The 9,546-nt window shown below is 40.7% G+C and overlaps 1 protein-coding gene across 3 annotated transcripts; it reads left to right on the forward strand.

Annotated features, from left to right (window-relative positions):
- The first annotated feature begins 296 nt into the window (after positions 1-296).
- Positions 297-8,159, forward strand: LOC102409122 (histone H2B type 1-M). Of its 3 annotated transcripts, XR_006549089.2 has the most exons (3): positions 297-1,285; positions 4,905-4,963; positions 7,768-8,159. XR_006549089.2 is itself a non-coding variant. In XM_044938280.2 (2 exons), the coding sequence occupies exon 1, from the start codon at positions 896-898 to the stop codon at positions 1,274-1,276; it is 381 nt and encodes a 126-aa protein (XP_044794215.1). In that variant the 5' UTR covers positions 297-895; the 3' UTR covers positions 1,277-1,285; positions 7,768-8,159. The 3 variants fall into 3 exon arrangements, 2 of the variants coding, with proteins under 2 accessions (XP_044794215.1, XP_044794214.1); XM_044938280.2 differs by lacking the exon at positions 4,905-4,963; XM_044938279.2 differs by lacking the exons at positions 4,905-4,963; positions 7,768-8,159 and adding an exon at positions 1,592-3,326.
- Positions 8,160-9,546: the final 1,387 nt, after the last annotated feature.

Consider the following 9,546-nt stretch of genomic DNA (forward strand, 5'->3'; position numbering starts at 1 on the left):
TAGTACTAGCGAACCGTGGAGTTAGACGGGTAAATCGGCTTGTGCCTAACTTGGTTTAAACCTGTACAAGGCTCACAGAACAGTGGGCTGGTTTGACGTAAACTCCCAACTCGGCCTCAAATGGCAGAATAAAACCGAGTATAGTTTGAGATAACTAATACTGCAGATTTAACAGGCGCTACGTTCTATATAGTGTTTTGTAAACCCCAAATGTGAAATTTAGATGGTTAGTTATTGAATGGGTTATTTGCATTTTCTTTAACGAGGATGTATTGGAACATCAGTATCTTAACCACTATGGATTTTCTAATACTCAGGGCTAATGGTAGGAGACAAAGATAAGGGATGGTGAACTTTATAACAGGGTGACCCAGCCCACATGCTGGAGCGGTGGCTACGATGGGTAATTAGCTGTCCATCGGTTACCTGCCCCGAGGCGCAGGATAATGCTCTTACCGAGCTTACTCACCAGCCCCAAAAGGACATTAAGACGGCCACTATGTGCGGGATCCGAGCCAATTCTCAGCGTTACACAAGGGAACAGAGAAGTTGCCTTTAGTTACAAACCCAAAACTGGAATGTTCTCAATTACTTGCATCTGGTAGCTGTGAAATACACAATGCAGGTTCCTGAACAGGCTATTTATACTAGCTATGGGTAGCCTACACTAGGCCCTGTGATTGGGTCAAAGCAAAGTAACAAAGCAGCCAATGAAAAGGTAGACCTGTTAGAATCATTTACATTCGTGTTTATGACGCCACAATAAAATTAATCCAATCCTGAGCGAGATCTTACGAACCTCATTTGAATACCGCGTCTATAAATAAATGTGGCCTCACTGGAGGCAACTATTTTCTCAGCTGTCAGTGTAACTGTTAGAATTTTTATCGGTAAGATGCCTGAACCCACCAAGTCAGCTCCAGCCCCAAAGAAAGGCTCGAAGAAGGCGGTGACCAAGGCGCAGAAGAAAGATGGCAAAAAGCGTAAGCGCAGCCGCAAGGAGAGCTACTCCGTGTACGTGTACAAGGTGCTGAAGCAGGTCCACCCGGACACTGGCATCTCGTCTAAGGCCATGGGCATTATGAACTCCTTCGTCAACGACATCTTCGAGCGTATCGCGGGCGAGGCGTCGCGTCTGGCGCATTACAACAAGCGCTCGACCATCACATCTAGGGAGATCCAGACGGCCGTGCGCCTGCTGTTGCCCGGGGAGTTGGCCAAACACGCCGTGTCTGAGGGCACCAAGGCTGTCACCAAGTACACCAGCTCCAAGTAAACTTGCCAAGTAAGCGTCTTTACACCTAACCCCAAAGGCTCTTTTAAGAGCCACGCATGTTTTCAGCAAATGAGTTGTAATCCTTTCATTACAAAGGCTATATTCCGATTTCTACCAAATTTAAATTTTCACTAGCATTCTTTAAGGTTCTATTGCATCTGCGTAAGAATTACTATGGGCAAGCTAGACAATACATGCCATTCATTGCATGCCCACTACAGGCAAGTAGTTACATAGAACCATGATACTACGAAACCATTTATCAATTTGCTCTGAAAATGCCGTTTAAGGTACAGCTTTCTTTTCCGTACGTAGGTCTTAAAGTTGATCCTGACGGTGATCCGGAATTTGGCGATGAACCCTTACCAAGAATACGAAAGAGCATGCTCTTATCAACTTCATTCTGCTCAGAGCTTTTCCACCCATTTTTATTCTCCCGCCCCCCCCTTTTTTTTTTCCATTTTTAAACCACATATACATACATTTCGGGGAGGGGGGAATACTGAAGACAATGAATTTTCACAAAAATGTTCCAAAGGTTTTTTCTGGTTTCCTTGCTTTGTAATTGGTGCAGTTTCTGTGGTGAGGAGGAGCCTACGCTCTATCCTAAAGGCACAGAGGAAAAGAAAAAGGAAGCCTTCAAATCCTGTCAGCTGCTATACTTTCTTTCCCAGAAAGTCCTATTTAATTTGTAGTCCTCTGGGGGCAGCATTCAGCTTTAAAGTATTCTGGGTCTCAGATGTCCGGTTATCATTCTCCCCATCGGTAAAGGAGTCTGTCTACTCGGCTCAGGCCCCCTTTTGAGCACTCCTTCTGCTTTCCCGGGTGTCCCCAAGCATCAAGGGCGGAGAGGAAGTAGAAAGGAAAGGAAAACCCTTCCTGGTAGAATGTGAACTAGGTAGGATAGAAATAAGCGCTTTCCCTTCTGGGAAATAACATTTTGCCAAGAAGAAAAATCTGAAGAGGCTGGGACTCGGAGGGGGGGAGGTGACTAGGAGGGAGTGGTCAGGAGGAAAAGAATCAGTAGAGGTAACCAAGAAAATTGCCTGGTAGATGAGTGTGGGCTGAGGATGAAGCAATGAAGAGCCAGTATAAAAGTAAGGAACATTCAGTCCGAGGGGCTTGGCCCATGTGAAAACCCCAAGCACCTCTGCTGATTTTTACCCAAACCTGAGCTTTGTTTTTTAGGGTGTTATGTGAAGCCTGGCCATGGCGAGGAGCATGATAAGAACTTTCCCAGTGAAGCTGAGACACCAGACCAAAAAGAACTAGAAATACACACATTCATTCACAGTAGATAATGGAGGGCAAAGAATCTGTCCTGAAACTTGGTGCTGAGCAAGTAAACTCCACTGCTGAGAATTTGGAATACAAGCCAGGCTTCACACTTTTTTGTTTCAGCGTGAACAGAATAAAATAGGGATTCAAAACACCTAGGCTGATAATTTAATTTAGAAATATCCCAAACTGTTTTGGTGCCCCTTGGGCACCCGGTAAAAGCAAATACAAATCCTCTCTGAAACGGTAAGCTTCATTTTAGGCCTTAAATCCCACAAATAATATAGCCAAGAAAATGAAAGAGCAGCTTCACAACCAAAATTAGCAAAAGACACCATGACCAAGAACAGACAATGGAAACCAAAACACACATTAACAGATACAGACTTCAAGTGACTAATAAATTTCCAAACGAAACCTGAAATATGTGAAGGATTAAGAGAATACAAAAAATGATCACATAGTTTTGAAGCAAATAAATATTTCTAGAACTTCTATTTGTTTTCTATATAGAGAGAATAAAATTAAAAGCTTACTGGATGAGCTTAATAGTAAATTGGACCCAATTAAAGAATTTTCATGAATAGCAAACCAGATCTCAAGGAATTATCCAAAATGCAGAAAGAGGGATGTAAAAATGAGTTTAAGAGATCTGGATTTGGTAATAAAATTGGCATGCATCTAACCATAGTGGCAGGACAAACAGAAAATGATGCAGATATGAGATTTAAATGATCAGGGCCCATAATTTTTTAGAATTGATGGATTACTCATAAAATATAGTGAAATGATATAACAAAAAAGGGTTACTGTGTGACACTAAACTAAACCCTATGCATTCTTACAAATTTAATGCTGATTTTCTGGGTGGACATATGGCATCAGATCAAAAAGCACTGTTTGAAATTCTAATGGGGGAGTGGAAGGGGGTGATTGATTATTTACAAGCATTTTGTATCTTGCTAATTACTAACTTCTGTTAATGTTAATATCTGATGGATTATCTTGACTTTCACTTCATATAATACTCATTAGCACCGAAAAAATGTTTGATATCCTTTCCAATAACAATTTATCTTTTATCACATTATTGTGTTAGCTAAAATCACAAACTATCCCATATTAGACATGCCAGCTGATGTCACCATTTCTTCCTCCTTTTCATGGAACTAGCTTTGGTAGTTTGTGATTTCTAATAATACATATGTGTGTGAGTAGTCTTTATTGTATTGATGTAATTTCCTTTTAATTCTATTATGAGTTATTAGGAGTGATTTATGGATTTTTGGCATCTGATGAAATAATGTGCTTTTTCTCCTTAAGCCTGTTGCAACAAAGTACACATAGATATTCTAATGTTAATCCATATTTCTAGTTCTAGGCCAAATCTTATTTGGTCATTTCTTTTCTTTTTTTCTTTTGGCTGTGCTGGGTTTTTCTTGCTGCTCAAAGGCTTTCTCTAGTTGCAGCAAGTGGAGACCATTCTTCATTGTGGCAGGTTGGCTTTTCATCTCAGTGGCTTCTGTTGTTGCAGAGTATAGGGTCTAGGCTCACGGGCTTCAGTAGTTGCGGCACATGGGCTTAGTTGCATCTCGGCATGTGGGATCTTCCTGGACCAAGGATGCAACCCGCCTTTCCCACAGTGGCAAGCGGACTCTTAACCACTGGACCACCAGGGAAGTCCCTTATTTGGTCATGTTGTATCTTTATCTTAAATAGTGCCTGGATAAATTTTAATATTTTACATGGATATTTAAAATCCTCTACTATTCATACATAAAATCATTCTATGATTTTTCTCTTTTGGGTTTGCCTTCATCAGATTTTGTCCTTAAAGTTATGGTAGCTTCATAAACTTCATTGTGGGGGTTCTCTTTTATTACTTACTGCTGTATAATAAATTATCTCCAAACTGAGCAGCCTAAGTCAAATGAATATTTATTATCTCATTCAATTTCTGAGATCAGGACTCCAGAAATGACTTTCTTGTTGTTCAGTCACTCAGTTGTGTCCAACTTTTTGCAACCTCATGGACTGCAGCATGCCAGGCTTTCCTGTCCTTCACTTAAATGACTTAGTTGGGTAGTTATGACTCAGGGTCTCTGGGGAGTTTGAAGTCAAGAAGTAAGCAAACACCGCAGTCAACTGAAAGCTTGACTGTAGCTGGAGGATTCCCCAGACAAGTGTCTGCTGGCTAGAACTCAGTTACTACAGAGGATGGAAGAGACTGCTTCAAAGCACAGTAGCTGTTATCCCATAGAAAGAGAAATCAGAGACAGAGAGAATGGCAGAAATGCCTCTGTGACCTAATTTTGACACACTGACACTTCTGCTACTTTCTATTCATTAGAAGCAAGTCACTTAAATCTGGCATTTATTCAGAAGGGGAATTAGGATCCATCTTTTGAGGTAAGAATTTGTGTAAGTATTTTAAAACCACCACATGATTCTTTTTATGCTTTAAATCTTGAATGTAAAAAGTATCTGTGCTTTAAAGATTACATAGAAATAAGCTCTAAAATCACCCAAACTTAATACCTTTCCACTTGGTAGATTTTTAGGAATTCCAGCAACATAGACTATAATAGACCACTTTCTACAAAGTCAATAAAACTCCCACATGATGTTCTGATAGTTCCTTTTTCTGAGGTTGTAAAGGACAAAATAGTAGCCTTTTATGTTAAATAAAACATTATCTCAGATAGTAGTCGATACTTTAAAAAAATATTGAATGAATTAATCCAGCTGAGAAATCCCCAACTACAACCAGTAAAGCAAATCTCTGATGCATGATTGTTTTGGAATGCATGATAGGTCTGATCTTTTTGAAACAAAAGAAATTAAAGAAAATAAATATAATAAAAAATTATAATCCCAGGAAATACTTTGGCATTTGAAAAGAGAAGAAAATAACACTTAAGAAAAAAAATTAATGAAATTTAAAATTGATGAGAAGTTTAAGAAGTTAAAAATTTATTTAAAATATAGGAGTGAAGACTGATGACTGATTGAAAGAAAATACAATGTTCAAAAAAATATAAGGTAACAAATTAAGGGTTAGCAGAGGCTTGGTAAAAGAAGAAACTAAAGAAGAATTAAGTTATGAAGGTTTATAAGGAGATTTTGATGTATGTCAAAATACTCTCATAAATTGTACAAGTTATTTATTTATATATCAATTTATTTAAGAGATAGTCATTGAATGTCTCTAGGCTAGTCACCGGAGAAGGCGATGGCACCCCACTCCAATACTCTTGCCTAGAAAATCCCATGGATGGAGGAGCCTGGTAGGCTGCAGTCCATGGAGTCGCTAGGAGTCAGACACGACTGAGCGACTTCACTTTCACTTTTCACTTTCATGCATTGGAGAAGGAAATGGCAAGCCACTCCAGTGTTCTTGCCTGGAGAATCCCAGGGATGGGGAAGCCTGGTGGGCTGCCGTCTATGGGGTTGCACAGAGTCGGACACGACTGAAGCGATTTAGCAGCAGCAGCAGCAGCAGGCTGGTCACTGACATGGGTACTGGAGATACAAAGAGAAATAAGGTTGTCCTTGACTTAAAGGAGTTCTCAGTTTTGTAAGACTGTCAAGAATGCTTACAGTTAACTGCTTTCATATCCCTTTATCTTTCACCAAAGCCTGAACAAGTGTTTATCACTCTTTGGAAATTTGCAGGCGAATAGACTTAGATTCACATGAGAACTACCAAACTCATTAAATTAAGGTAAAAAAAAAAAAAAAAAAAAAAAAAAACTATCCCAATTTTTTAGTGATAAGTAATATTAATACCACTGTAATATAGTGGCAAAGCTAAGGGATGGTCCATCTGACACCAACTGCAGGGTTCAGAGTTCTCACCAAAACTACCCTCAGATGATATAATTTATTAGAAGGACTCACAGAACTCACTGAAAGTTATTATACACAAGATTAGAGTTCATTATAGCAAAAGGACACAAAGCAAAATCAGCAAAGGGAAGAGACACATGGATCAGAGTCTAAGGGCGTTCCAAACTGAGAGCTTCCAGTAGTACTCCTCCAGCAGAGTCACCAACTGTTAACAATACCTTCCTGCAATGATGTGTGAAACACAATATGTATTGCTAACTAGGGAAACTCAATCAAGCCTTGGTGTCCAGACTGGATCTTTACCCACTCCCTCTGGATCTAGTATAGATATGGCATGACCCAAAGAACCCAACAAAATGATTCTATTAGACTACCCAGTGTAGCTCAAGGCCTCATGGTACACAAAGATATTCTTATCTTTTATCCAGCACAGACATAAGAAGCAATACATTCCAAAAGCCTACAGATCACGTTTCAGCAAAGGGAAAAGGCCATATCTCTTCAAATAAGGCTAATTCTGCACATAGTCACAAGAAAAACTATATTTTTACAATTTTGAATTGATAACTCAGTTGGTAAAGACGACCTGCCATGCAGGAGACCCCAGTTCAATTCCTGGGTCAGGAAGATCCCCTGGAGAAGGGATAGGCTACCCACTCCTATATACTTGGGCTTCCTTTGTGGCTCAGTTGGTAAAGAATCCACCCACAATTCAGGAGACTTGGGTTCGATCCCTAAGTTGGGAAGAAGCGAAAGGCTACCAACTGCAGTATTCTGGCCTAGAGAATGGGGTCTCAAAGACTTGGACACAACTGAGCAACTTTCACTTCACTTCATCTATCACTGACTATAACTCGAGTTCTACAACTATTTGCTTCTTATGTCTGTTCTGTCACATACTTTTGCATGTTTAAATCAACTATGAATCCAGAAATTGTCTCATAGAAGACTATTTTTTGTACTTTATTCAGATAAGCAACTTCAGCAGTCTTCCCCTTGACTTATACCAACTGCTCTCCAAACACTTCCAGCAAGAATAATGGAGTGGGTTGCCATTTCCTCCTCCAGAGGATCTTCCCAACCCAGGGATCGAACATGTATCTCCTGCTTCTCCTGCACTGACAGGCAGATTCTTTACTGCAGAGCCACCCGGGAAGCCCTATGTTTTGAGTCATTATCTATTAATGCTAATAATGACTATTATCTATTAATGCTAATAAAGTGTAGGTAACATTGGAGTAGAGATTCCTCATAGCACATTATAGAAGCATATGTAAACAGAACCCTCTTTTTTGTATAGCAAATATTAATGCTGATGGTAAAATGGCACCTAACATATAAAGCATTTTTGTTTCTTCAATCAGGGGTGAGATAAGAGTACAGAGAAGAAATGAATGCAAACAGTAACAGAAAATGAAAATCTGGCCATAGAAGTTATGAAGTATGATGTCTGATCTGCCTGAAGTAATTGATTATTGTGTATATCCCATTAAAATCCTACCCATCCTGATTTATTGCACATTGATTTACCTGCAAAGGAGAAGGAGACCATTACCTAGGTGGAAGAGCCTAAACAAGGTGTTTTAGCTTTGTCATTTGGTTTAAATCATGAAGACAGAATTTATTTCTATCATAAGCCTAATTACTGGAAATTTATTATTTACCATCTACTCACTTAGGTGGGGGAAGTCTAAAGGAGAGAATGGCAAAACATCTGTGAGATTCCACATTTAATAAAACCTGTGGATAACTGGAATTCACCTTTTATTAATTCAAATCCTTCTCCTTAGATAACCCTTTTCTATACAAACAATTTATTCATTTTTCTACCATTAAGTTTTGAGTGGGTAAGGCGTAAGAACTGTTTTGGCTTTGGTAACAATATCAAAGGTAAACAACTTAGTTTATCTAAGCTGACAAATGGTAAGTCACCTTCAACACCTGAATTAACGGGAAGACATTACTTTGAAGCACTCTGAGTTAAGTGTGCACTACTTGAAGGACTTTGAAAAGCAGATTGCTAGGCCCCACCTCAGTTTCACTAGATTGACTAGATTTGGAGTAGGGGCCAATAATTTGCATTTCTAAATTATCAAAGTGATGCTAATGCGTCCGGGGATCATACTTGGGAGGAAAAAAAAAAAAAAAGTGAAACCCCCCCCTTCAGTTGTGTCCGACTCTTTGCAACCCAACGGCAGCCATCCCGTTTCTCCTGGGATCCCAACCCAGGGATCTAACCCGGGTCTACCTGCATTGCAGGTGAATTCTTGACCACTGCGCCACCCGGGATGATACTACCAGTCACACAAAACTGGAAAAGCGCCTTGAGTTTCAACTAAGTGTCAAGTCCTGAAAATTAGCACCTCCTTCTGGTGTGGCCTGTATACAAAAGAGCGTGGGCATTCCATGCCCCACCTCTGTCTGTCCCGCCTCCCATAGCCACGGCCCGCCGCACAGTCTCCCTCACTGGGTCTTCCCAACCCACCTCATGCTCCACTGTTTTTCCTGGAGCCCAACGTTACGTGTACATCACCTTCGGCTCCCCTACGAAGTCGCCAGGAAGTTGTAGGCTTCCGGCCACCACTCTCGCCCCGCGAGGTTTCTCATGACCACCCCCTACTGGTGCGCAGGTGCAGCCTACCCCCAGCCTCTCTTGCATCTGCCAGTGGAAATGAGAGACCCTAACAGTTTAAGGGGGCATTCACTTATTGATGGGCTTCCCTAGTGGCTCAGACGGTAATGCGTCTGTCTGCAATGCAGGAGACTCGGGTTCGATCCCTGGGTTGGGAAGAATTCCTGGAGAAGGAAATGGCAGCCCACTCCAATATTCTTGCCTGGAAAATACCATGGACCGCGGAGCCTGGTAGGCTACCGTCCATGGGGTCGCAGAAAGTCAGACATGACTGAGCGACTTCACTTTCACTTATTGAAGCGTAGAACGGAGTTGTTTGAAGACGGAGAAACAAGACATCACCCTCTGTTAATTTTTTTTTTTCCTCCTCTCAAAACCTGTTCTGAAAAGGCACTTTCCCTCATAACTAGTCCCCAAGACACTTTCCTTGCACCACCCGTTTATTCGCTCTCATATTTCTAGGACACTTTGAGGATTAAGTGGGTGTATGTGTATGTATGTGTGGATTATT

The sequence above is a fragment of the Bubalus bubalis genome, chromosome 2, assembly GCF_019923935.1.
Source record: "Bubalus bubalis isolate 160015118507 breed Murrah chromosome 2, NDDB_SH_1, whole genome shotgun sequence".
Classification (NCBI taxonomy): Eukaryota; Metazoa; Chordata; class Mammalia; order Artiodactyla; family Bovidae; genus Bubalus; species Bubalus bubalis.